This window comes from Caloenas nicobarica, chromosome 3, assembly GCF_036013445.1.
Source record: "Caloenas nicobarica isolate bCalNic1 chromosome 3, bCalNic1.hap1, whole genome shotgun sequence".
Taxonomy (NCBI): Eukaryota; Metazoa; Chordata; class Aves; order Columbiformes; family Columbidae; genus Caloenas; species Caloenas nicobarica.
Window position 1 is genome coordinate 646,633 of NC_088247.1, and position 27,300 is coordinate 673,932.

General features: G+C 52.3%; 1 protein-coding gene across 3 annotated transcripts in view; it reads left to right on the forward strand.

The window, feature by feature from the left end:
- ASXL2 (ASXL transcriptional regulator 2) overlaps positions 1 to 27,300 on the forward strand; it is a 110,247-nt gene that overhangs the window by 24,839 nt on the left and 58,108 nt on the right. Inside the window, exons 2-4 of one of the 3 annotated variants that reach the window (XM_065632394.1) lie at positions 245 to 327; positions 15,781 to 15,889; positions 20,826 to 20,976. In XM_065632394.1, coding sequence (XP_065488466.1) covers positions 245 to 327; positions 15,781 to 15,889; positions 20,826 to 20,976 — 343 coding nt within the window. Of the gene's footprint in view, positions 1 to 244; positions 328 to 15,780; positions 15,890 to 20,129; positions 20,182 to 20,825; positions 20,977 to 27,300 lie in introns of those variants that run through there. The other 2 variants (XM_065632395.1, XM_065632396.1) reach the window with 2 other exon arrangements.

The following is a 27,300-nucleotide window of genomic DNA, read 5'->3' on the forward strand; positions in this document are numbered from 1 at the left end:
GCAGTACATTTGAAATAAACTCTGGGAATTGCACTAAAATAAGTCGTCTAGCAAGTGTTCTAGAGTCTCTTTGCTCTTGTGCTCTCCAGATGGAAGGGCTGGCAATGAATGCCAGCAGGCTGGGAGTTCTTCCTTGGTTTGTCCTTGGAGACATCCAAACCATGAAATGTAGTTTTCTGTGCGGTAGAACATGAAAGAGAAAATGCAGATGAGTAACTTCCTCTCAATCTCTGTTTGCTTGCAGGTCCTGGAGAAGTATCCTAATACACCCATGAGCCATAAAGAGATCCTTCAAGTTATCCAGAAAGAAGGACTCAAAGAAATCAGGTGAGTGAAGTACCCATCCCACTAAAACACATTCATACTTTGGTTCTGACTTAATTCAGTTTACTGCTAACCCCATCTCATAAGTATTTTTGGGACTGAAATGTTAAATACCTGCAGAACTGGAGTCTGGGTCCCATTTGCAAACAAGCTCTCAAGTCACTGGTACTTTTCATCAAGCAAGCTAGATCTTAAGTCAGACTTAATTTCTAGGTATGAGCTGCATGCTTCTTGTCTGCAGCTCTTGTGTGAGATAAACTAGACCTGCTCAGGTAGTTCAGACTCCAGGTACTGAAGCAAACTTAACTACCTTTTATTTCACCTTTTTTTTTTTTTTTTAAAAAAAAAGGGTGAATAGTCAGTTTAATGGCAGTGACCTAAGCCAAACCTTAAATCTATCCAGGAAATAAAAAAAGCAGTCTTGCTTACAAATCCCTATTTAGAGAACTCTATGCCTCGTACCGTTTCCTTCAGTGTTATGTGGAGCAGAGTGTGGTTCTGCTGTGGAGGTTTTCCTGTTCCCCCAGGAGCAGACGGGGGGTCTGGGGCGCTGGGCACAGGAGGGGCCGCCTGGGCTGGTACCGACTGCTTTGGGAAACCAGAGCAGCCCAGGTGGAGCATCCCGAACCGCTGTGACCGCAGCTTAGCTCCGGAGGGACGTCTGTGTCCCAGAGGTGGGCAGGGGCATCTGAGGTAGGGAACAATTGTCCATGGGAAGTACGATCTATTTACACTCCTCTTTTTCTAAGAGCAAAGAGAAAGGGAGAGGAAAAAGGTCTGGATGTGCCAATTTGTTTGGAATGGAATAGCCATCCTGGGCCTGACTTCATTGTGTTCTCCACGTTGCCAGGTTCACACAGCAATCCACCTGCTTTGGCAGAGATAGTCGAGGGCCCAAGTGTAGAAACTCTGCTCTCGATAGCAAGATCTCCCACTCGAGCTGTGCACACTGGGAAGGTGGTTTGCTTTTTGGAAATGTCAGTTTATCTAAAAGTAAGGAAACCAAGTATACTGATTTAGCTCATCAGGAGGTGACAAAAGCAGGGCTTAGTCCCTGCCCTGAGCGTGCGCTTTGCTTTGGGCCGCACTGCAGTCAGTCCCAGCAAAGGCTGGCCCGTCCCAGGGCAGCTCCAGCTCCGCATCAGACGCTGTGGGTGATCAGGAGCAGGTCTGCACGCAGCAGCCGTGTGTCCGCACCGCTGGTCTCGCTGCTGGCAAAGCACAAGCCCAGCAAACAGCCAGGCGCCTGGCCAGGAGCCGTTGTGGCAACTTGGAGTGTTCTCTTGGGCAGAGCTGCCGGCAGGAGCTCAGATGTGGCATCAAAGGTCCAGGCTCTGGCTGGCCAGGCCACATTTTTGACCAGACAGCCAGAAAAAAGACTCGGAACAGAAACGCCGTGGTGCCTTATGGTCCTTCTCAACCTCGAGTCCTGTTAGAGCTGATTTGGGGATTTAGCCTGAGCTGATAGTGAGTTGTTTTCCTCTCTAAAAAGCTGCTGCTGAGCATCAGGACGGCGCGGACTCCTCAGCGTCTTAAATCCCAGAAGACGTTTGTGGGAGCAGTCAGGTGTAAAACTCCATTTCTTTAGCTCCCTTACCCACCTTACTGACACGTGGGTGCTGTGTCGTGACCTTCCCCTTCAGGGTTAGGTTGATGTAATAAGCCTTTATTTAGGTGAAGACCTAAAGGATTGTCAGTCCTTAATGCAGTTCTGGACAGTCTCAGGAACAAGTGGCTGGATTTGGCTTCTGATAAGTCACAGCCTGTGACAAGATGGGCTCAAAGCAGCATTTATTAGGGGAAGAATCACGTTAGAGAAGATTCCAAAGCTGTCAGATGAGCTCTCGTGTGGAGGTTCTGGCCGGGAGCGGTGTCCGAGCCTCTGGGCGCGGGTGGCAGCGGTGTCCCCGTGTGTGGCTGCCCCGGCGGGCTGTTCTGTTAGCGTGCGTGCCAAGGTATTTGCGTTTTGAATTGTTTCTCAGCGCAGCTTGCTTTTAATAAATAAAAATGGCAGTTCTTTAGGTAGTAAGCTGTTTACACAAAACACATAGTCTTTAAGCTCCGCTTTGCTTGCGTTGTTGTGGAGGGTTTGGAGCTGCAGGGAAGAAGGGAGCAGCCGCGTACAGTACAAACGGCAACAGCGATTGCTGCTGCCTGCAGGACAAACGGACTGTTTGGACACAACTTGGTCTTTCCTAAGATTTTTTTTTTTGGTAGTAGTAGCAGTACAAAAACCTTGGGTGATAATGGCCCGTTATCTTACCTGCCTTTATAATTTTATCCTAGTACTCAAATAATGAGGTTTTTAAAGGTCAACCCAGGACCAGTACTCAGTGTCAGTTTTGGAGATCTAAGGTATCCCAAAACCAGAACTATTGCTTTTTGTGTGATCTGTCATCCGCGTTTTCTCTCTTTGCCTGTTTTGACTGGCTGCCCTAATCCCATGAGATCCTTTCCTGCCTACACGTCACTGCTTGCAAACTGCAAAAATAAACCACATGTGGATAAACACCCAAGGAACTGGCAGCGTAAACCATATCTGGCTCTCGGATTTGCTTTGAGAAGTAGTTTGTTAAATCAAAATTGTTCACTTGTTGTTGGATTTTATTTATCTCCTTGGGCATGTTGAAATCAGCATGAGAGTACCTGAAGAGCTAGCGTCTTTGGAAGATATCTTTCATTGTCTTTTTTCTTGATAGCCATGGACGTTTTATATTTCTTGGATTTTTATAGGGGACACTGTAAAATACTATGCTAGCTTGTGAATCTCTGCCCCAGCACAATGACTTTTTTGCCGTTAGTACTAATAAAGCAATGAAATACGTGTAAACATTAGCTCAATCTCAGTGAAAACTGAAACTGGACATGGTACTCTGGCTACTTTTTTTTTTTTTTCAAGTATTCATGGAATCTCTAACATAAAGAACTTTGGCAGCTGACCTGCCCGCACCGGAACCTTGGGCTTCCGTCAGCTTTCTTCACTGATTCCCTGTATTTCTTCTCCCTTTGCTAGCTGGAAATCAGAAGCCTGCTGTATTTCTGTAGGCCGTTAATCCACCTTTTAGGCGTTCTTGCCCAATATACAGAATTACTGTGGTAGAATATTTGATAATCCATTTGATGATTTCCTGTGGAGTAAGCACGTCCAGAGTTTTGCCTTCATCCTTGATGTCTATAGTCACAACGATAAGGAAACAATTTTTGCTGTGCAGTCTGCTTGCTGTCTCCTCTTAATGAAGATCTGTGCGTTGGCAACTCAAGATCGTACTGAACAAAACGTGCTTTTACTGATGAGCTGTTACCGAGAGCTCGAGCGCTGACCAAGAGATGTGCACAGGTCAGAGCGACCCTCGTGGTGTTGCTCTTAAAACGGCTCCAGGCGCCTGGCTGAGCTCGGCTTTAGCGTTTCCTCGCGTCCTCTGACCCGCTGCCAGCCCGGCAGAGCACGCGGCTTCTCCAGTGCAAGCGGAGCACGCCAGTCCTTATCTCTGGCAGAGAGCGTAACAGCAGCATCTTCACGTCTGCGCGGGCTTTTCCGTGCCGGCGTTGTGCCGATCAGATGTTTGGAGGCCGGGGCAGCCGGTGCTCCGCGCGGCGGAGCTGCAGGGAGCAATCTGCCAGGCAGCCCTGTCCGTTTGTCCCACCCGCGTCTGTGCAGCCTTCCCTGGAGGCCTCTGCTTGTGTCTGGGGACCAGATGAGCTGTTCTGGTGGCCGCAGCTGAGCCCGTGCTGCAGGGCGGCGGCGGGGCCCCAGGCAGCGGCTTTGGCGCGCGTGGTTTGTTTGCAGCGCTAATTTATTCAAACAAAGCTTTTCACAACTTCTTAAAATAATCCGTCTGATCAAATTTGCCTGGTGGTGTCCCAGAGTGGGGAGGTCGGGTAACCACTGTTTGCCAGATCGCCACCGGGCTGTGCCGGGGGCAGGCGAAGCTGCTCCCTGCTCTGGCAGCCCCGAGTTAAGCACACGGGGATCTCCTGCCGCCTGAGCCCTTTGTACAACAGGGCGTTTAAAAGCTGCTGCATCCAAAACTGCTTTTCGTAAGCTGGTGGTTGGCATTTCTGGTGAGCGTTCGTTTCTTCCATAAGAAGAAAATCCTGTCGCCTGGAGCCAGCCTCTGCGTGGAGGTTCACAGTGCTCGACTGAGGGGCAACGGACACAGTCTGCAAGCTGGGAAATTCTGATTAGGTATGAGAGGAAACTTTTTTTTTTTTTCACCATAAGGGTGCTAGAACACCAGAGCAGGACTTGTGGAGATGCTCAGAGCTGGACCGGAGCAGGCCCTGAGGTACCTGCTGCAGCTGCTCCCGTTTGGTGGGAGGTTGGGCTGGTGGCCTCCGCGGGTTCCTCCCCGTGGCAGTGACTGCAGGTCGCGGTGCCCAGCCCCAGGGTCCTTACCAAAGTGGCCTTTGGCTGCGGTGCGAACCTCAAACAGGCTTATTTGTGGTCAGGGAGCTCGGCGGAAAGGGCTGCTGCTGGGCTGTGCAGCTGGGGCACGGGGTGTCCAACGCGCCGGACTGTTCATGCAGAACACCTTTGGTTTTCCAGCTCCCAGGGTGTGAAGTTGCAGATGCTGAGCTGGCTGCAGCCATCAGCTGTCTGCCACTTAGATAACAACACGTGCTTGAATCCACAGCTGCTTTGAAGGTGACCTCCAAGTGAGCTGGAGCAGCTTGAGCGCGTCTCGCGGGTTTGATATCGGTAATGCTGAGAGTGTGCGGGGGCGGACGGGGCAGGGACATCTGTGCTGCTTATTGAAGAACCAGCATGCTTGGGTTGCCTCAGATATCTCTAGTTCATTTTTTTCATTCTGCTGGAAGATGGGAATTAAAAAGTGTCCATGAAAGTGTGACTGACCTCTTGGGGTTGTCACGTGCAGGACTTGTTAGTGGCAGCTGGGACCCTGGGGCTCTTTCCTGCTGCCCCCCCGGTGAGAAGGGACCTGCTGGAAGCAGGTGCCTCAGGGCCAGCCTGGCAGGCATGCGTGCTTTAATTGCAAGACTCATCTTCAGCTTTGCTCCGTTAATTACTGGAACCTTCAGGAGAAGGGGCTGGCAGCAGGAAAGGCCGTAAATGCTGCTACATGCAGTTTTTCCCCTTTAGTCAGCTGGAAGTTGGATTTGGCTTTTTCTGGAGCAAATGAGGAGTTATCAACTTACCCTGTTCTGGTGGTCTTCAGTTACAAATGTATTCTCTGTGAGACCTTCCTGGTGTCTTGATATCTAAGTGGGATTTGTGTGTGAAGTCTCTGCTGTCAAGTACAGGTTAGAGCTATTTTTGGCCAAACGGCTATCAGGTGTTAGTCATAGTGACAGTTACACATTAATATTTAACGAGGCCAGGGGTATTTTGGGTGAGTTGTCTCTTCTGGCCACTCGTGACTATCCTCTTGTTCAGGATTTTCTGCTCTGCGCTGGGCAGGGGCTCCCGACCGGGATTTTTCCTGAAGTGGGGAAAAGCTGGAGGTGCAGCTTGTGCCCCTTGACCGCCACCAGCTCCAGCCCGCCTTGTCTTTTGGTTCCGTGTCGCGAGCCTGTGTCTGCAGACAGTGCTCACGCTTCACGGGCAGCCTGGTTTCATTGAGTCACGGGATGGTTTGTGTTGAGGGCCCTCCCCAGCTCCCCAGTGCCCCCCCTGCCATGGGCAGGGACATCTGCACCAGCTCAGGTTGCTCAGAGCCCCGTCCAGCCTGGCCTGGGATGTCTCCAGGGATGGTTCAGCCACCACCTCTCTGGCCAACCTGGGCCAGGCTCTCACCACCCTCAGCACAAACAATTTCTTCCTCATGTCCGGCCTGAATCTCCCTCCTTTAGTTTAAAACCATCACCCCTTGTCCTACCACAACAGGCCCTGCTCAAAAGTCTGTCCCCATCTTTCTTATGGGCCCCTTTGAAGTCCAGAAAGGCCGCACTAAGGTCTCCCCGGAGCTTCTCTTCCCCAGCTGAACCCCCCAGCTCTCTCAGCCCGTCCTCCCAGCAGAGCTGTTCCAGCCTCAGGTCATTTCTGGGGCTCCTCTGGCCGCTCTCCAGCAGGTCCATGTGTGTCCTGTGCTGAGGCCCCAGAGCTGGCCCAGCACTGCAGGGGGGGCTCACCAGAGCGGGGCAGAGGGGCAGGATCCCCCCAGAGCTGCTGCTCACGGGGCTGGGACGCAGCCCAGGACACGGGTGGTTTCTGGGCTGCCAGCACACATGGCCGGGTCACGTCCAGTGTCTCACCCCAGCACCCAAGTCCTTCTCCTGGGGCTGCTCTCCATCCCTGCAGCCCCAGCCTGGACCGATACCGGGGTTGCCCCGACCCAGGGGCAGGACCTCGCACTTGGCCTTGTTGAACCTCATGAGGGTGGATCCCGTCCCTCAGCCGTGTCCCCTGCCCCGCTCAGCTCGGTGTCACCCCAGACTTGCTGAGCTTTGCTCCCCCATCAGTCACAGAACGCAGAGCTGATCTTGCAGGACGCCACGGGTCTGGCAGACCCTCACAGCCTGTGTTTCTTTTTTGCTCCGTTAGCATTAATTCAGCTAAAAGTTGCCGTACCACAGGTTTCTGTGCCACTCGCTGTCTGTGCAGAAGCGTGGAGGTAAGTCAGTGGGTGCCATCAATAATACATGTAAGGGCAAATGTTGGTTTAAAAAACAGTTCAAAGAGAATGGTTATAGAAGAAGATCATGTTGTTACCATTAGCAGGGAGCGTTAAATGCATTTATTTTATGTAGGACAAACTCTGACTAGGTGACTCTTTCTGTATCCCTTGTATAAAGGTTTCAAATCCATAACTAATAAAATATTCCACTTCTCTAATCCTGTCCCAGACTGTGGTTGTCGCTGTTTTTGCTATATCCTCAAAATAAAATTGCACATTGTTTTTGTCACCTGTAAGAGTGTATTAGCTATTGCAGGGGGAAATGGGGGCTGTAATAGATGCTCTAATGATGAACTGCAGGAATCTAACAGGCTGACTCTCTCTCTTCTAGAAAACACCAGAGCCAAGGTCTCAAAATATACCTAAATTCAGGATTTATCCTCAGTATGAACTGGCTCGTGGTTCTGTAGCAGATATATTAAGGGGGGGGACCCAAATACTTTGAAATTTCAACTCTGTGCCCCAAAAGCCTTAGAGGAAGATGCTTCTATCTGGATTCCTCCTTTAAAATCAGCAAATGCTGATTTCTGCAGGGTCCCTGGGGGTGTGACCAGCATGGATCTCTGTGGATGCTCAGGGGCAGGGAGCAATGAAGTGCTGTGAACCCAGAGGTGTCGGTTCCACCTGGAAATTGCGGCCAGGACAGTCAGCCGAGCTCTCTGGGGGGTTTTCATCTTATCCAGGGCTCAGACTCTGCTCGTGTTCCACGGGCCGGTTCAGTTGGCATCATAGACTGTTAATTTAAACGTCTCCAGGCTGATCCCCGTTACCCCGTGTCCGAGCGCGGCTCCATCTGAGCTCCCGCGCTCCCCTTGTTTCCATCTCGCACCAGTCCCTGTGCACTTTGTGTGCTGGCGGCTTCAAACTGGCTTTATAGCACAAACACTTTACCTGCCCCCAGCCCCGCTCCTGTGGCAATACTGAAGCGAGGCCAGTGGTGCATCACTTGGCGTTGTTAATTACCCGTGGAGGTGATGGTTAGAAGTTCGTTAGCTGGCGAAGGTTGGAAACGCCGCCCCGGGGATGCTGGCTGCGCGGCAGCTGCTTTGGAAACAGCCTGAAAGAATCTCCATCTTCCCACCCCATATCTGTCTGACATAACCTGGTCTTAGTGTTGCTGCAGGTCTGCCCGAAACCTGTCAAACGAGGTTCTGGTGGCTGGGGGGGAGGGCTCGTGTTAATGGTCAGCCAATTGTTGTGCTCAAGTTTTTAAAGGGGTGTTTCTCTCCTTTTTTTGGGTTGCACTCCAACTCCAGAAGGTAAGAACCACTGCTGATTGTTCTAAAGCTGCTCCTCTCCGTTAACCCAAGCTGCAAAAGCCTTAATTAAAAGAGCACCTGCTTGTGTGGCACAGCCGCAGACCCCTGGTGCTGGTGGCTTCCCTGGTGCTAACGCTCCTGCTCCCTCCCCGTCCCTGCATGTGTTTGCATTGGCGCTGCGGCGCGATGCAAACCCGCGTGTGCACGTGCGTGACGTCTGGGATCGGGGGCGGCGGCGTGGGGGCGTCCCCGTCACCCGTGCCCACGCAGCGGGCTGGCTTTGCATGGCGTGTGCTTGTGCGGCTTCTGCCTCGGGGGCTTCTGGCGCTGCAGGTTGGGCTTCACGACATTTAACGTGTAAAACGAGCTGCTTTTCTAAATCGTGAATGTGTTTAACAGCTTGGAGTTGATTCCGTGGTGTCCGCTCACAGTATCTCTGCTCTGATACTTCTGTAGATCTGAAACGATTGGTTTTTAAAAACATCGTATTTTAACATACTAATAAACAGAAAGCTGTTTGTGTGAGTGTCTGATTCCAATGGCAGGTGGGGAAGAAGGGGATGCTCGAAAACCCCCTCGCCCTTCAACCCAGTTCAGTTCAGTGGGGCATTTTTATCCCGTTACCCCAGGGTGCGGTGACCATGTGAAATGAAGACGCTCGCTGTCGGATGCACTTTATATTAAAGCTTCCGTTTAGAGCAGAAGACAAAGGGTTTGAAATGCCATGATTTAAGGATGGCTTAAATTTGATATTCTCAGAAGGAAAATTCGGTATGTACGTGTCTGAAACGTCAGGTAGCTCAGAGAAGGGCGAGAGCTCAGCACATGGATCTCTTGTAGTGCCGCGGACTGGCCTCACAGCGCCCTCCGCACCACAGCGTTCGTGGTTGTGCTGGTTTAGCCTCCCAGCAGCGCGGTGAAGTGGGTGAAGCGCCCGCTCTGCAGACAGAGGGACCGTCCCTTGCTGCTCACCACTTTGAGATAGATTTTCTGATCTATTAATGGAAGCGCAGACATGGAAAATGTTCATTTTCAGGATAGAGTAAATACTTAGAAGCTACCAAACCCCCTTGCTTAGTCAGCAATGTAAAAAATACAGTTTATGTAGCCGTCACAGGTTTGTAGGTATAAACAGGTTCGTAAGTTCCCGTAAATCTGTGAAACTGCTTGTTGTGACCCGGGAAGGCGGTGGAAGGAACAGCGACTGACGCAGCGTTTTGGCGGACAGGGTTTGCACGGCCGGGCAGTGGTGCTCACCGGTACGTACTGGGGGGTCTGCTGGTGTCACACATCCCTACGGGAAATATTCCTGCTGCTGGGGCTTAAAACCCGTGGCAGCGCCCAAACCATTTCTTTCCCTTTTGATAAACGTCCGTTTGAACGGGCGGCTCTGCTGCTCCCCAGTTTTTCTCAGCTGAAATACACTGTGAGGGAGGATAATGCATAAGATACGGGAAAGTAAAATGATTTAGGATTTCAAACGGCAAACAAATGGGTGTTTCTGGGTTTTTATGAAGAAGATTCCAGGTCTGGGCACGAGGGCTTGGATTGTGACTGCACTGGCACCACAGGTCTGATTTACGCCCAGTTTGCTGCCCGTTTTTTGGCGGATTCACCGAAAGGCTGTGCTGCTTTTAGAGAAGTGCTTCAGTGTGCACTCATAACACCACGGAAACCAAATTAATCCTGGTAAATGGTTTTATAGTTACATTTGCATCTTCGAAACCGTTGCAAATATATTTATTTTACTTTAATGCAAGCTCATTTCAATGAACAGAGCATGTAGGTGATTCTTTACATCAGCTGAGCTTATCGGCCGAATTAACTTTGTTCTGGTCCGAACCATCTCCAATATTGCTGGGATGTGAACCACTACGGACATTTTGATTTTGCTGCCCGTGCCGTCTGTTTGCCAGTGGGCTGGCACCGGATAATTGATAGAGGCGAGCAGCGTGTTTATTACCACGATAATTGCAGCAGGTTTGCTGTTCTGCTGGAGCTGTCAGCTAACACACTGTTCCCTTGTGCGATAAAAGGTGTAGGTGATGCGCTGCTGTGAGCGCATAAATGGAAATACAGCTAAAAATCCTTTCCGCTCACAGAAGCACAAGCGCAGCTGGTGCACCGGTGCACCTCGAATGTGCAATTCAGGGAAATACTTGCAGAGGAGCAGCAGCGCCGTGCTGGCCCCTGGCTGCAGGGATGCGCTGCCCACCTCTGTGTCCAAAGGCACTGTTGGAAGCGTTAGTCAAGACACCAGGACCCTTCTGCAGGTGGGGGACGTCTGAGTCACTTAGATCAGCAATTTGTCCTCTTTTCATGCTTTTGCCGTCAGGAGCGTGGCCTGATGAAACAGGAGTATGTTACTGGCACAAACCACGGGAGTACCTGAGTGTGTTTGCAAAGGGCTTGCCTCTGCGCACGGCTGGGTGAAGTTACAACACCTTGGCTGTGCATGTGGTTTATTTTAAGTGCAAAACGAGGTTCGGGATGAAAACGGCGCAGGCAGTTTTGGGGATGGGCCTCTCTAGTGTCGGTGTGAGCTGAGTTACAAGGGAGGCAGGAGCCGGGAGAGTTCGATTTTGCTTTTCCCCCACCGAAGCGCAGGACAAAGCTTCACGCAGGAGCCGCTGGTGCACGGAGCGGCTCAGGCCGGAGCTTTCCCGAGGCGGGACTGAGCGGTGACCCCTGCAGCTCTCACCCTGCGCCCCAGTGTGCGGCAGCCTCGTGGAAACGGTGGTTTTCACACTAGTTGTTAGTGCGTGCGATGTAAAAGCACTTATCTGGGTTGAAAAACTTGCTGGAATTCTGCCTAATTAGCTGTAAAAATGTAGGATGTGGCATAATGTTTTAATTTTAATAAAACATCCTAGCTCTTCTGGCAGTTCTTGGGGGAAACCTGAGCAGTTCAGTAAATCCAGAGTGTGCCCTGTGGAGATATAGATCTTCATTCCGGTGCATTGGTTGATATCAAAACTTGTAGCTGAGTGCCGTAAACCTGAGTTGGCGTTGTACCCGCTGCTTAGTTAAACAGGCTCCATCCCGTCCCAGATAAGAACATCGCAGACTGTGAATTAGGAGGAGAAAATGTCATTTTGATTCCTAAGCTGTCCCTTGTTTCCAGAACTAACCCAAAGCCCCAGAACCCGCACCCCACGTGTCGTATGGACGGGGCCGGGGGTTACGGGATGTTCTGCTGCTCACGTTCAAATCCAGCCGCTGTTCTGGAATTCCTGGGGTACGAAACACCCGAGAGTCCTCTGTGCCTTCAGTGCTGCAATTTGCACCAAATTGCCAGCATCTGGCCAAATATTTTGACCTCGCATTAACTACGAGAGTGAGATCCCTTTGCGGCTGCTCTGTAGTGGTCACTAATATTGGGTGAAAACAGAGTGGTCTGTGAGCACGGGGGAGTGTGGAAACTTAACACAATGGGAAAAGTAATAAATGGTCTTAGCTCATTTGGGGAGATTCTTAATGAAACAGTGAAATGCAAACTGGCTCCATGGGGAGGGGGCGGTGGAGGTGGTGGGTGGAGCTGGGGAAGGGACGATGCTTGCTCGGGTTTCCTTGGGAGAAGCGGATGTTTCTGGGTGTGGATGGACAATTTTCTTTCCCCATCACTGTGCTGTACTGTCCGTCCATACTGCGATAATCTGTCGGCCCGTTGGCTGTGGATGACGGGTGGAACGGGAGCCTGCGAGGACACGGCCCGCAAAAGCACTGATGGGATTTCTGCCGCATAAACGGAGCAGGTTTGTGCATCTGCACCTCGACCCCTCATCTTCAAGGCAAGAGCCACAACTTGAGCTTATTGAGAGCCCAGGGCGATGGATGAGCGTGATCGCAAGGCTGGGGAACACTGCGGTTCAGGAGCTTTAGAAATCGAGTGGGGGGCTTGACCTCTAACAGATCTCCCAGGGAAGTGGTGGGTTCCCCAACATTGGAGATTCAGCTGGACAGGGCAGGGCCAGCTTGGCTAGACCGGGCTTTGCCAAGGAGGGCTGGACCTTGAGGTCCCTTCCAACCCGGTGTTCTGTGATTCTACGACTCAGGTCCAGTACAGCTTCCCATAACAGGACGTGAAGGAGATTAGAGTTCCAAAGCAGTCACGTCGTAGTCTGGCTGAGCTGCGCCTCGTCTTGTCTGAGGGATGGGGTCTGTTTTGAGACCTCGGAAGGAACGGTCCGTCAGCGGCCCCGTTAACTGTGGTCTACCAGTGGTCCTGTTAACGATGGTCAGCGGAATCAGATGTGGCTCTGCGTGCAGAGCAGGGCGGGTTTGGGTGGGATGGAAGGGGCTGCAGTGAATTAGTGGGTAACGATGGGTCTGGAGGGGCAGGAGCTCGTCTGTCAGCTCATCTACTTCTTGCGCTGCTGGTTCTGAGGCAGAGTGACAGGAGCTGCCAGACACGGCCGATGATCTGGTGCATGTTCCTGGCAAGCGGAGGTGGCCTTCGTTATTAAAAAAGAAAAAAAGGCAGCCATAAAATAAATGGCTGGCTCCTAAGGCTAGTTTTGGGCACCTGTTGCATTTAAAATAACAAAAGGTAGGCTGTGTGCAAAACACAGGTAGTTGGAAAAAGTATTAAGTGAATATTGGGGGACTCTGAGTGAAGGGGCAGCAAAGAATGAGCAAGGGATGAAATCTTTCCATTCAGAGGAGAACAAGCTTCATCTCCAGGAATAAACGTAACTCCAGTCTCGCTGCACATTTGTTTGTTAGCGAACTGTTGGAGCCGCGGGGCAGGAGCCGCAGTAACGCGGCAACACCTTTTCTCAAAGGAAAGCGCCCAAAGTGCTTGGCGGGGCCGCAGCGGTTGGGTACGGCTGTGCTGCCCCGGCCGAGCCTGCCTGGGCAGCTCAGCGTGCTCTGGGGTACCCTTGCGTGGGTTTGTTGTCAGTTTGGGGTCTGGGTCAGATGCAGAGCGGGCTCAGCGGAGCCGAGCCTGCCTGGGCAGCTCAGCGTGCTCTGGGGTACCCTTGCGTGGGTTTGTTGTCAGCTGGGTCTGGGTCAGATGCAGAGCGGGCTCAGCGGAGCCGGACGCTGCTGGGGGGGCAGCTCAGGAACCCGCAGCAGCCGCCCCATCCCGCTCTGCAGCTGCCGGGGGACCCGCTCCGGAGCCCTGACACCCTAGGGAGGCAGAAAGATGTAATATGACGTGAAGACCACGCGTCAAATACCCAAATCAAACCCTTTTGGAAAAAAAAAAAAGTTAGGTGGGACTTGTCAACTGATTTTTAGCTTCTAAAATTTTTGCAGTAAGCTTTCCGAAAGGCTGGAATAGTGTTATGTTTGTGCCAGCTTTCTGGAAGAGCCCGTAGAGGAAGGCGTGTAACTGTAGATGGGTAAACGTGAATAAAAACTGAAGCAGAAGTGGTGGATGAGCTGCTAAAGTGGAATCAGGCGGCAGGAGCAGTGTGGGTGCCAGACTGGTGTCGCTGTTGCAAAGACGGGTCCTGCCAGGGCTTCGTTCCCTGGGGAGCTTCCAAGGCGCAGCTCTGCCCAGACTCTGTAACATGCTTGGCTTAACCGGTACTCTGCTCTGATACCGGTTTTAAAAGGCAGGTACTCCGTGAGCTCAAGGCCAGGTCTGTGGCAGGGCTCTCCCGAGCAGGGGGATGCTTTGGGTGCTCAGTGCTGGCCAGCCTGCTGTTGGTGATCTGGAAAGGAACAGAAACTGACGGCTGAGCACTGGCTAGAGGCAGCGGCAGGAGGGGCGATGGCGAGCAGCAATGGATTTCTGGAGTCCTGCACAGCTGGGCCTGGACAGAAGACACTTGTGTGCGGTTCTGGGATAGTGCCTGCTGCAGAAATCCCGGTGCCTGCTGCAGAAATCCCAGTGCCCGCTGCAGAAATCCCAGTGCCCGCTGCAGAAATCCCAGCGCCCGCTGCAGAAACCCCAGCGTCCGCTGCAGAAATCCCAGTGCCTGCTGCAGAAATCCCAGTGCCCGCTGCAGAAATCCCAGTGCCCGCTGCAGAAATCCCAGCGCCCGCTGCAGAAACCCCAGTGCCCGCTGCAGAAACCCCAGTGCCTGCTGCAGAAACCCCAGTGCCCGCTGCAGAAATCCCAGTGCCCGCTGCAGAAATCCCAGTGCCCGCTGCAGAAATCCCAGTGCCCGCTGCAGAAATCCCAGTGCCCGCTGCAGAAATCCCAGTGTCCGCTGCAGAAATCCCAGTGTCCGCTGCAGAAATCCCAGTGCCTGCTGCAGAAATCCCAGTGTCTGCTGCAGAAATCGCATCCAGGAGCGACAAGGCGCAGCGGGGAGGCTGTGCCTGGGGCAAGGCCTTTGGAAAGGATCTGGGAGTGTGTAGGAAATCACAGAACCACACAATCCCAGCGTGGCTGGGCGTCAGGAGCTCTGCAGATCCCCAGCCCAGCGCTGCTCACGCAGGGTCACCAGAGCAGATCACACAGGTCGGTCCAGGGGGTTTGAATGTCTCAGAGAAGGAGACTCCACAGCCGCTCTGGGCAGCCTGGGCCAGGCTCTGGCACCTCCCAGCAAAGAAGTTTCTCCTCGTGTTCACATGGACCCTCCTGTGTCTCAGTCTGTGCCCGCTGCCCCTCACCCTGGCATTGGGCACCACTGAACAGAGTCTGCTCCATCCTCTGACACCCACCCTGAGATATTGATCCCATTGATCAGATCCCTCTGAGCTTCTCTTCTCCAGCTCAACAGCCCCAGCTCTCTCAGTGTCTCCTCGTCACAAAGATGCTCCAGAGCCCTCAGCATCTTTGTGTCCCTCCCTGGACTCTCTCCAGTGATTCCTGGTCCTTCCTGAACTGGGGAGCCCAGCACTGGCCCCAGAACTGCAGTGTCTGGCTGTGCGTTTGCAGAGCAGTCAGCACACATGGGGTCAGATCCAGCAACATCACCACTGGCCCTCCCCTCGTAACCAGATGCTTTACGAGCGAGGACACCCATTTGGCAGAGGGTGCGATGAGCCTGACCCTGCAGTGGGGACAAGAGTCACTTGTCTTTCCGTGTCCGCCCGAGTTTGTTCCTGTCGGCAGCGGGATGGGGTCAGAAAACCAGACAAAGAAACCCCACCAGCACCGCTGGAAACACGGATCCTCTGTCTCGGTTCTCCTGGCTGGGATCGAGGATCTCTGCTTTTCAGGGAAAATTGTGTGATTGGCTTCCATTCTTTATCCTGCAGCCTTCATTTCAGTATGCTGTGGGTTTTTTTTTTAAAAAATCTCACTATTTTAAATATCTCTGCAGTCGTCAGCTCATGACAAATCTGCTCTGAGGTTTGGATGAGCAACACTGAGTATCTAGAGCTTTAAAAGCGTGTGACCCTTTTGAAGTTCTGCAAAAAAGCTTTGGAGAGTCTGAACTTGGGGTTTTTTTGTTTGCTTTTTTTTCCCTTTCTGGGACTGGAGTGCAGGTACATTGCGCTGGCCTCACTGTTGCTTGTTGTGGCAGCTTTAACTTGTATTCTCGTTGAGAATGGAAGTTGGCTGTGCAAGCTTTGTGGCTGTGTGTGCCGGGCCGGGTTGTCTCCGGCCGGTCAGCGCGGCCGAGCCCGCCGGGCACTAACGCTGTGTTTGTTTGCAGCGGGACGTCTCCGCTGGCGTGCCTCAACGCCATGCTGCACACCAACTCCCGCGGGGAGGAGGGCATCTTCTACAAGGTCCCGGGCCGCATGGGCGTCTACACACTGAAGGTGAGTGTCACAGAATCATAGAATTGTTTCTATCGTAGGATCATAACCAACTCTAGCACTGCCCGCTGTCCCTGAGAACCTCATGTCCGTCTGCCCAACCCCTCCAGGGATGGTGACTCCAGCACTGCCCTGGGCAGCCTGTTCCAATGCCCCACAGCCCTTTGGGGAAGAAATTGTTCCCAGATCCAACCTCAACCTCCCCTGGCGCAACTTGAGGCCGTTCCCTCTTGTCCCATCACTTGCTACTTGAGAGAAGAGACCAACACCTCCTGTCTCGGCTGGGAATTGTGTTGGAACACTCAGCTGACTTTTATCCGTGTAGAAGTCTGCTGATTAGGGTAATCCTGAAGAGGGGCCTGTCCCTCTGTAGCAGGAACTGTGGCGTGAACTTGCCCTCCTAATGCAGCCACCGAGTCTCCGTGCTTGGCAGTGAGCCCCTGTGTGCCGGAAGTGTAATTCACGGTGAGGCAGTTTGCTCATATTAATTACTATCCTAGAAATAAAAGAGTAGTTATAATTGTAACGAAATTCTAGCCCTAAAAGGCAGACGTCATCTTCACCAATCTCAACTTGTATCTATAAATGAAATATTACCTTATCCTCAGTCTGTTAATAGTAGGCAGGGAACATTTGTAGGGGAAAAGTGTGGATTCCTTGGTTTACCGGATCAGCTTCTTTAAAAATCGCCTTTATTTGGAACCTTTTTCCCCAGTCGAGCTGCTAGAAGGCGGCCAGCTCACGCTGCTGCTGATCTGCCGTGACTTGGGCCCTGGGGGCTGTTCACAGACGGGACTCCTCTCCAGTGCCGGTGTCTCGCCCTGCGCGATACACAGAAACGATAACTGCCAAGATGAGATTTGTACTCGTACATACTAAACTCATACATACTCATACTTGTACATACTAAAATATTCCAGTTAGATTACCAAGGGAATTGACTCAGAATTGCCCAGAAAAAGATGTCCTCGTCATTGTCAAAAATGTATTTCTGTCCATCTCCTCCCTCCACCCCGGACACTGGGAAAGCACCTTGTTCCCTGGGTTCTTGTACAGAATGTGACCGCAGAGGGTCCCTTCGGGTGCGATCCATGGACACCGACATCCTCAGAGCTGCCAGAAAGGCCATTGCAGGACACCCGACAAATTCCTTCCTTTGAACATGGTTGTACCAAGCAGAGGTCGACCCGATCTCAGTGAAAAGTACAGAAAGCACCATTTTGCTAACACCTTTGTGTGAGGTAAGGACTAGCAGAGGTGTAACGAGCAACCAAGGGAAGGTGCTTATCTGTTTGCAGAAAAACTGGATTAATTTTTGCACCATTTTTAACTACACAAACCCAGAATGTTTTACGTTTTTGGAATAAAGAACGCAGAGCCCGAGTCCAGACAGGGAAAGCAGTGTTCCTTCAGAACATCGGGACTCGGGAGAGGATTTAGAGCTGGTGGCAGACAAGGAACTGAGTCATTGGCAGTGGATTCTGTGCTATGATGCAGCAAAGCTGTGCTGAAAAGCTTCAGAGAAGAACAACATGATTCAAGATGTAAAAAAAAAAAAAAAAGTCCCTTTTGAAAGATTGTGAGCACGTTGTCAGTGGGGCAGGTCTGAGGCAACCTCGGTGGCTAGTGGTGAAATCTGGTCAAGTTTAAGTGCGTTTGAGCACCAAAGCAGAGCTACTGTTCAGTTTGTTTTGCCCATGAGATCTGCAAGTTCAGACTGACGATATTTCATCGTGTTAAGCTTCAGCAAAACTCCGATGTGATTGAACTGAGTGGAGGAGCACGTAGATGAAGCGCAGTGATTTGTATGAAGGAGGAGGCTGGAGCAGCTGCCGAGGGACTCCCCGTGGTGCCCCGTGTGCCCGAAGCTGCTGCGGGTGCGCTGCCCCCTGTGCTGCGGGGCCGTGTCGGGGGAGCCCCCGGCGTCCCAGCCCCACTGCACCGTCCCAGGCGCCTCTGCCCGGTTCAGTCCCAGCCCAGTGCCAGGAGGAGCCCGGGAACTGTGAAGGTGCTGCGTTGAATGAGAAACCCTTTGGAGGATCCGAGACGAACAAAACGCGACGGCTGAGGGAGCGATGACAAGCAGAGCGCGTTGAGGAGCAACGCGCTGTCACACCGCGGGGAGAGCGCGCTGTGCCGGGGTTCACGCTGCTCACAGAGAAGGGTCCTGGGAAGTACTTGGTGGTGGCACAGAGCTGCACTTTGATTTTTGGTGGCTCACAGACCTGGGTTACGGAATCACTGAGCAGAGTAGCAAGCAGACTGGCAGGCTGCGGGATCTTCCTTTAATTTTTGTTTTTCCTAGACTTGATGATAAGGATGTTTAAAACAGGTTAGAGAATGATAGCCATGGAGTATGTGAGTTCTGCGAAGTACCGTTCAAAGGATGAGGTGCTTTGGAGGCCGGGAGATGTGCCCGTGGCCAGGAGATGCCCTGGAGGAGGATGCCTAGTGGCAGCTAGCAATTGAACTAAACTTCACCTCAATTTTTATTAATGTGATTTTATTGTGCCTCTTCTTCATGCCCTTGTTTCCCAGTGGGTAGTCACCCCCTTTCCCCAGGCCTGCTGTAATCCCAGGGGCTGGCCGGCTTTGGGAAGGCGCTGTCGCGCTGCCGAGGCTGTTGGGGCGCCGAGCAGGACCCAAAGCCAGCGCGCCGGGCAGGCCGAGCTCTCCAGGGACGCGGCTGCGTCCCCTCTGAGCTGCACAGGTTTGTTCCAGGCCTGGAGAGGCCAGGTCTGAGCTCATGAACCACCTTCTCTTTTGCTCTGTGTGGGGTACTTTTGGCAGCAGCCGAATTTGTCACGGTGAGAACAATCAGCCTTTGGAACAGTCTCTGCAGGGAGGTGGTGGGTTCCCCAACGTTGGACGTGTTGAAGATTCAGCTGCACAGGGCGCTGGGCCAGCTTAGCTAGACCAGGCTTTGCCAAGAAAGGCTGGGCCAGGTGATCCTTGAGGTCCCATCCAACCTGGTGTTCTGTAATTTTGTAATTTGCCCTAGCGAGGGTGTGTTGGTTGTTTCTTGTACAGCCTGAACAGTCTGCTGGTCCCCTGGGTAAAATTAACTCTACCTTCTCCTAAATACTACAGAATAAAACAAATTACCATGACCTTGTAGGAAAAATGCGGAATTTCTGGTGACTTGTGGCATTTGAGTTTCTCGTAAGGGGGTATTTTTCATGGTTTGCGAAGGGGTGAGCTTTGGGGATGGGGTTTTGTTTCGTTCCCCCACTTTGATCGTCCCCCACACCCTTCCTCTCAACTTTCCTTTGTAAGCTTTATAAGCTTTGCATCATTCCTCCCGCCCCCAGATCCCCGTGTTCCTGCACGGGGATGCTCCGGTTGACCCTGCGGTCAGCGTGGGCTCAGCGAGCGCTCAGGACGCGTTCGGTTCTGCTCTGGTTCTGCGCTCCTGCGAGGATGGAGACCCCGCTCCTCCGGGAACCTGCGCCAGGGCTCCGTCGTTCCTGCAGCAAAGAAGGTGTTTCTGCTGTGGAAGCGGGGTTGATGTGTCTCCTTGGTGCCCGTTGCCTCTCGCCCTTTCTCTGGCCTCGTCGTCGTTACCTGCTCCCACCAGTGCCGAGTCAGGAAAACCAACGAGCCCAGGTTTGCCAGCGGCTCCTGTTTCCCCTCGCCTGGCACCACCGAGGTTCTGCTCCTCTCAGAAGACTTTGAGAGAGACATCTGGAAAAAAACGCAAGAGCTAAATGTGTAATTGCTTCGTCTCAGGTGACCGAATTATCTTTGCCAAGGTTAAGCAGTGGAGGAGGTTTAAAGAAGGGAGTGTCGCCGTCAGGAATACGCAAGTTCCATCTTCGTCAGCTTTGAGACTCCATATAAATAGAAAGATTTTTTCTTTCCTGCTTTGGGTGATATCTTCTCTTCCACTGTGGTTTACAAGTAGCTCTTAATGTGCAGTTAAAAGAACTTTATTTCAGAAGTGCAGGATGAAAATACGATTGAATATCTGAAGCTATCAGCTCACATTGCTGATGGAAGAAATCTGGAATTAATTAAATTGACAACACTTGCGTTGTCTTAAGTAGTTTTGGCCTTACGTGTGGCAATCAGTCACAGCTGTAATTTCAGAGCAAGGACGAGAGATGCGTTGTCTCCGGTCTGAGGAGCGGTGTTTCGATGGACTCTCCGGCGGGTGGCAGCAGGAGGGTTTTCTGTCCGACGCACAGACCTGTTCTCTGGCCAGCTCTGACCGGCACTGCCCTGTTTGCCCTGGGAACATTTAAAGCTTCAGTGACATTACTAACGAGGAATTCAGGATAACAGCATAATTTTGGGTACGTGGGCCAGCAGGGGTGAGGGTCCCGTGTCCATGGGGACAAGCTGGCGCCTCTGCCGGGTGTCCAGAGCGGGTTTGGGAGACTGGACAGCGGTGACGTTAACGGCCACAACCAAAGAGCTCATCACCAGAATGTGGTTTGCTGTCGCTAATTAGCACCGATTTCCAAAGGAGGTTAAAATGTGGGTAAGCACTAGAGGGCGGTCTGGGTTTAGGTGTGGACAGGGTGGAACCCGCGGCGGGTCTCGCTTTCGGAGGTGACCGCAGAGAAACACCCGCCAGCTCCGGTTTTGAAGGACCTGGCAGGACAAACAGCATTACCTGGTCAAACTGGTGTTCTGCTATCACGAAGTTCCAAAAGGGACTGGATTTCTTGTAAGGTGGATGAGCGTTGGCGCTGAGGGGCGGAGGAGCAGTTCGGGATGGAGGGTGGCGGGGCGGCGCGGCACGCGCGCCAGCTGGGCTGCCTGAGGTGTTTTATTTGGGCTTGCAGGAGGCGGCGGGAGCGTTTGGGGCCAGCGGCGGAGCGCTTCTGACGTTGCTGCACAGCCGGTGCTTGGTGAATAAGGACAACCGCTGCTTTTAAGAACTGGGAGAAGTTCCTGCGGAGTGGGTGACAGTGTTTGTTTTTTCCGTGCGCAGAAGGACGTTCCGGACGGGCTGAAGGAGCTGTCTGACGGCTCGGAGGAGAGCAGCGATGCCCACTCCGACTCCCCCAGCTCCGAGAACAGCAGCAGCAGCAGCGACGGGTGCAGTAACAAAGATGGGAAGAAAAGCAGATGGAAAAGAAAAGGTAATTTTCTTTTTCAGCAGCGATGACTTTTAGCACGGTCTGTGTCTGTGTCGGACCGGGAGGTTTTTATCCACCACATCTGTTGCCTTATAAAGGCAGTTAAATCCTAAAATCTGCCTTTGCCGTTGGTGCTCGCGGATTGACACAAGTGTTGATTTACTGTCGTAGGCACCAAAGAGGAGAAGGCACCTGTAATTAAGTGTAATTAAGGCCTTGACACAAGTCACAGACCAGCAGGCTGTGCTTCCCACCTGGGAATGAGTTTCTTCCAGGTTTTCTCCGCCATCCGTCCGCTTTCCCAGGAAAACGGCGCTTTTTCCTCCTGGCCCCTGGTGCTTTGGCTGCAGCGCCGGCTCGGAACGGGCTCAGAATGTCGGGGTTGAACCTGTGTGTGAACCGCGGGGCTCAGCCGCTGTGCTCTGCGGCCCTCAGAAACCAGACAGCGTTTACCTGTTTAATGCTGAAAGTTAAATCATTTACAACCTCACATAATACACTAAAGTACTGTTTTTTCCTCCGCTGCTCTATGTGGGTGGTTTCTGAAGTCGGACACTTCAGCGATGGTTCCAGGATATCCAGACTGTGGGTTTTCTACAGCAGAATGTTTTTGGCAGTGCGAGGGCACCAAGCAGAGGAAAGAGCGGATTTCGCTGTTTCGAGGCGCTCCGAGGACGCGGCGTGTCCTGTGGGTGCTGCTGCATCGCGCTGTCGCGGTTGCAGGAACCAGGGAATCAAAACCTCTCCACCAGCCGTTACAACATTTGCGTCCTGGATCAGTGACAAACTGAAGCTCCCGTCTCGCCTGCCTCTAGTTTCAGCACCCGCTGATCTGACCAGCGTCGCCTCAGTTCTTTCCTCCTTCAAAACTCGGCTCAGATGTCTGCGTAGATACCAGGAGCTGAATTAATTTTAAAAAAGCTGTAATAAAGTGCAGAGGTGTGACATACATTGCTCTCTATAAATAGTCTGGCTAAAATATTTTCATTTCTAACAAATCTTCTCAAATATTTGGTAAGGGGCTATTTTTTCCTACTTTGCCCACACCTCCCATGTTACGACACTATGTAAAAACCTGCAAGGGAACTTATAAAACATGTCTTTTTTGGTGAGGTCTTTATGTAGAAATACACGTATACATTGTATAGGGAAGTTTTGTATCGTGCATTAGCGAATGGCTGAGGAGGAGGAGGGTGTGTGGAAGGAAAGCGGAAAGCGAAGTGGTGCCCGGCAGGGCTGCCCGGGGCTGCCTGGGCTCCGAGCAGCCCCCGTGCGCACGGAGCTTTCACCCTGCACACGGGGAAGGACTCGCGCTCCTTCTGCAGGGCTTCCCGAGCACAGGAGTTCTGACCCGTAGCATAAAGGGCGTCTATTCATAGCTTTTAATGCGCTGAAGGTCTTGAACTTTTGAGTTTTTAATTTACTTGAATTTTTAATTTACTAATCACTGAAAGCCTTGAACTTTCAGTGATTAGTAAATTAAAAATTATCGGTAAGTTAGACAAAGTAGTTCTGGTCAGTAGTGTTACTGAGGGTTTGTTTGAACACTGATGCTAACAGAGCTGAGGTGAAGCCTCTTTGCAGCCAACTTTCCTCGCTTTCCACGTGACAAGAAGTGCTTTCTTTGAAACCCTCGGCAGTAGAGGCCATCCTGAAAAAGGAAAATGTTCTGGCCAGTAAGACACACTTGTTGGCGTTGTACCATGTACCGTGTTGCTTTTCTTTTCAGCATTAGGTTGATTTTTCTTTTTGATTTTCTCGGGAACTGCTGAGACTCTCTAGAAGTGCCAATAACTGCTGGGCAGGTGGAGCAGCCTGTGCCGCCCGGCTCGCAGCAAAGCCCGCTTCCCCGCCACGCTGCTCCGTTTGAGGCGGGACTGTGTGCTAAATAGGGCAGATTGTTCATCAACGGATGGAGGCTCGGTCCGGGCAGCGCAGCCCGGGGGCTCCTCCACGGCCCCGGGGACGTCGCAGGACGGTCGGTGCGAGGCTCTGGGACGACAGCGCCAGGACGCGCAGACCGTCTTGGTTGTCTTATTTCATTTCCTGGATCTTTTCCGCTTGTACTGTGTCTCTTCTGAGATCGGTGGGCGGAAGCGCACATACGTTTCAAGCCACGCGTGTTCTGTGAATACGTGGGGTGATGTCTGTCTTCGCTTTTATTTTATTTTCTAATAACTCTTCAAGAATTTTTTGCTCATTCCCCTCCATCTTATTTGCCAAGTCTTTGCTTTTTCGCGCGTTGATGTCTGATCCGTGGCAGCTCTGGGATCCTTTCCGGAGCAGCGGTGGCTGTTTGAGGTTGCCCTTCGTTATGTTGCTTTCTGTGTTCCCCGAGTTCCAGCCGCTGCCCCCGTGCCCCTTGGCGAGGAACTGGCAGCTCCTTTTGCGGTTCTCTGCAACCAGGTTTAATCTGTTGTGCAGAACAAGTCGAGCCGTGTCGGGTGCTGGGGGTGGTCGTGCTGCCTTGGACACCCTGTGGGTGCCGCTGGTTCCGCCTCCCGTTCCATTTAACCACTTCTTAATCTGCACGTGGAAAGATCTGCAAGGCTTCGGTAGTTTCCTCTACTCTGTTCCTAAACTGGCCAAGTTCATTTCTAACTCCCGAGTCGTATTCGGTACGTGATAGCCACTTTCTCTGGGGATCTGTTGTGGTTTATTTAAATGATGTCTTTGCCACTGGCACATGTTTTACCCTTTCAGATGCTCCTTTTAATTTATTTTTAACTTGTTTCTGTGTTTCAGCATGGTTCTCCTTTTTGGGAAGTTGAGTATTGGTGTGGCACCACATATAGCAAAAAAATGTAGATATAAATGTTTTCTTTATAGGAAAGAAATACCTAAAACCAAACCTGTTTATTTCAGCTAGAAATCAGAAGCTTCATGCAAGAATAAGATTTTTCTGCCCTGTGTTACACAAAAGAACATTCAAAGGCAGAAATAAGTTGCCTGGTACTTTGCTCTTTAAGAGGTTTTGCTATGGGAGGTTTGAGTTTTTAGAGCAGTTTGGGTAAGACTGAAGGTATAAGTACATCACGTTACGAGAGGAGGTGAGCGACCTTTGCTTTCGTGGGGTGTTGCAGGACAAGGACACACGGTCCTGCTGAAATGTGTGCTCGTGATCTGGTGTGACCCACGGGGGTGTGAGCAGCGAGGTTTGCTTTGCGGGGGGAGGCCGGAGATGCGTTCACACGTTCCCGTGCGCGGACCCTGGCTCGGGGAGCTGCTCTCCTCTAACACACAGCCTTGTGTTTCTCGGACCTGTGGGCGGCTGGCTTTGCACTGGCTTTGCACTGCACACACGTAGAGCTTGGATTCGGGCTGAATTTCCCCAGCCTGCGGGTTCCAGGCGCTGCGCTGTGCGCAGGCGTGTGCTGCGGGACTTGCCGTCCGACAAGCTCCCTCCTACGGCAAGATACCAAAACGGGCTTGTGCAGCTCGTCTGTGCGTTATCTGGGCGTTATCTGGGCGTTATCCGTGCGTTATCCGTGCGTTATCCGTGCGTTATCCGCGTGTTGTCCCCTGCGCAGGGTGGATTCCTGTGCTCCGTTGGGCGCCTGCGGTGCTGCTGTGTCACTGATGTGCTGCAGGACGGGACCGACCGCACCAGGGGCTTCCCCCGCACTTTTTGCTGTGCCAGCTGTTTCTTGGGGGTTTGTTTTGCAGCACATATTTCCTTTCTCTGTTGTTCTCCCTTTCCTCTTTCTCGTCATGCCGCGGTGGGGCTGTGGAGCGGCGGTGCCACCTCGGCTGTCCCCAGGTGCCACCTCGGCTGTCTCCAGGTGCCACCTCGGCTGTCCCCAGGTGCCACCTCGGCTGTCTCCAGGTGCCACCTCGGCTGTCCCCAGGTGCCACCTCTGCCACCACGCTCGCCAGGAGGCTGCCGAGATCCCCGGGGACTCCTCAGGGCTTCTTGCTGATGAGCATGTTGCTTTGGTATCCAAGAAGACAGCAGTTTGGTTTGTGTTTTGTGTTTATTTTGCTGCCACTCCTGCACCCATTAAGCTCCGGTACTTTGAAGTGTGTCTGACGAGCACCTTTCCAAGCGAAAAATGCTCCAGAAGAACCAGTAGGAATGTCTTGTCTTTTTTTTTTCCCCCTGCAACATAAATTTTCTTTGGAGATTTAAAGTGCAAGCACAAAAGCTGAAAGAATGAGGCGTGTTTGGTGCATTCAAGTGAATAAATGCCATCAGACGTCTGGTGTTCATTTGGAAGACACGGTATCCCGAGCACCTGGGATGGGACACCTGTGAGATGTCACAGGTCTGCGTCAGCCTGTGTGCTTCACGAGGGGTGTTACAAACACATCAGGAAGGACATAAACGAAAGAGACTTTTTTGCAAAAAACATCTTTAAAAAAAGAAAAGATACACTGACCTTCCGAGACAACCTACGGATTTGTGGTGCCGTGAGGGCGGCGGGAGGCACGGGCAGGTCGAGGCTTCCGTGTCCACGGGTTGGGGTTCCACAGCAGAGCAGGGCAGCTGCTGCAGGGAACAGGCGGGTCCTGGAGGATGCTCGATGGCAGCACATCTAAACGAACATCTCAGAATCACAGAATCACACAGAATCCCAGAATATCAGGGGTTGGAAGGGACCTCGAAAGCTCATCCAGTGCAATCCCCCCGCCGGAGCAGGAACACCCAGCTGAGGTTACACAGAAGGTGTCCAGGCGGGTTGGAATGTCTGCAGAGAAGGAGACTCCACAACCTCCCTGGGCAGCCTGGGCCAGGCTCTGGCACCCTCACTGGGAAGAAGTTTCTTCTCATATTGAAGTGGAACCTCCTGTGTTCCAGTTTGCACCCATTGCCCCTTGTCCTATCACTGGTTGTCACCCAGAAGAGCCTGGCTCCATCCTCCTGACACTCCCCCTTTCCATATTGATCCCCATGAATGAGGTCACCCCTCAGTCTCCTCTTCTCCAGCTCAGAGCCCCAGCTCCTCAGCCTTTCCTCACACGGGAGATGCTCCACTCCCTGCAGCATCTTGGTGGCTGCGCTGGACTCTCTCCAGCAGTTCCCTGTCCTGCTGGAGCTGAGGGCCCAGAACTGGACACAATAATCCAGATGCGGCCTCAGTCTGGGCGGTTCCTCCTCTCGGGACCTGGCTGATGTTTGGTGTGGCTGTGGCGGTGCAGGAGCTGTGGAGGCACCTGAGCGCAGGGAACCTTGTCAGGGCTGCTCGCTGAGAGGCCCTGGGACCAGCTCGTTTCTTTGGGGCGTTACTGCGGCTGGACGTGAGGCTGGCGGTGTCGCCCGTCCCAGCCCGCGCTGCACCGAGCTGCGCAAACGGCCTGTCCAGGGTTGGATGTCAGCTTGGTTTGGGGTGGGAAACAAAGCTTAGCTCTTGATTTTGGTCTGGTTTCGAACTGTAGCTTTTGAAACTGATTTCATCTAAACTTAACTGAGTAGCTGGAGGGGTTACAAAGATCGTTCCGTTTCTGTGTTGCAAACAGCCGGTGGGCGGGCAGGGAGAAGAGGCCCCGCAGCTGCTCCAGCCTGGAAGGGGCTGGAGCTGGAACTGGAGCTTCCGTGTGAGGATACACGTGGGTACACGAGGGCGATGCCGCTGCCCCGGCTGCAGGAGATGCTTCGGAAGCTTGTCTGCAGACACTCATATCGATCAATGCCAGGACATCAATATACAGCAAATCGGGCTTTGCCAGTTCCAGGTCTCATTACTTATTTTTTCCGTGATAGCTGTCACTAAATAAGACACCTGGTTTATCTTCCCAGCTCCGTTTCCTGGCTGTAATGTAACGTTGCACCAAAACTAAATGATCCAAAACCGTTTATTGAGCTAAGGTAAGGTACAGTGATGGTAAATGGTTTAAAAGCATCTTTGCATGAAACATTTTAAAATTCTAATATTTGTAAGGCATCTTTCTTAGGTCACGCTGTAACTCAGTGATTTTCACTGAGTGCATCCCACACTTGTACCAGTTGAAGTTTCCCGGAGTGCGGAGCAGCTGGACTCAGAGAGCGTTGTATAAAACCCACTTGTGCCATGCAGGCCGCAGGGAAGACACGTTGCTTTCGTTCCTGGTAATTCTTTCACACCACGCATCTGAAAAGTTTCTTCTGGTTTCCTCTAGCAAAGCCTGAAGTTTCATCATCTTGCTCTTGCATTGAATATCTGAGGAGTTGCCGTGAAAATCGTCACCAAAGTAGAAAGTGCCCGCAGGTTCGGGTCGCTCCGAGCTCTGCCGTCAGGAACGTTTGCACGTGGCAGCGGGTGGATCTGCACCTTGTGGGAGCTCCTGGCGGGGACGGTTCTGGCTTGGGGACGAGACGACGCGGTGTTGGTGCCGGCAGCTCCTGGTGCC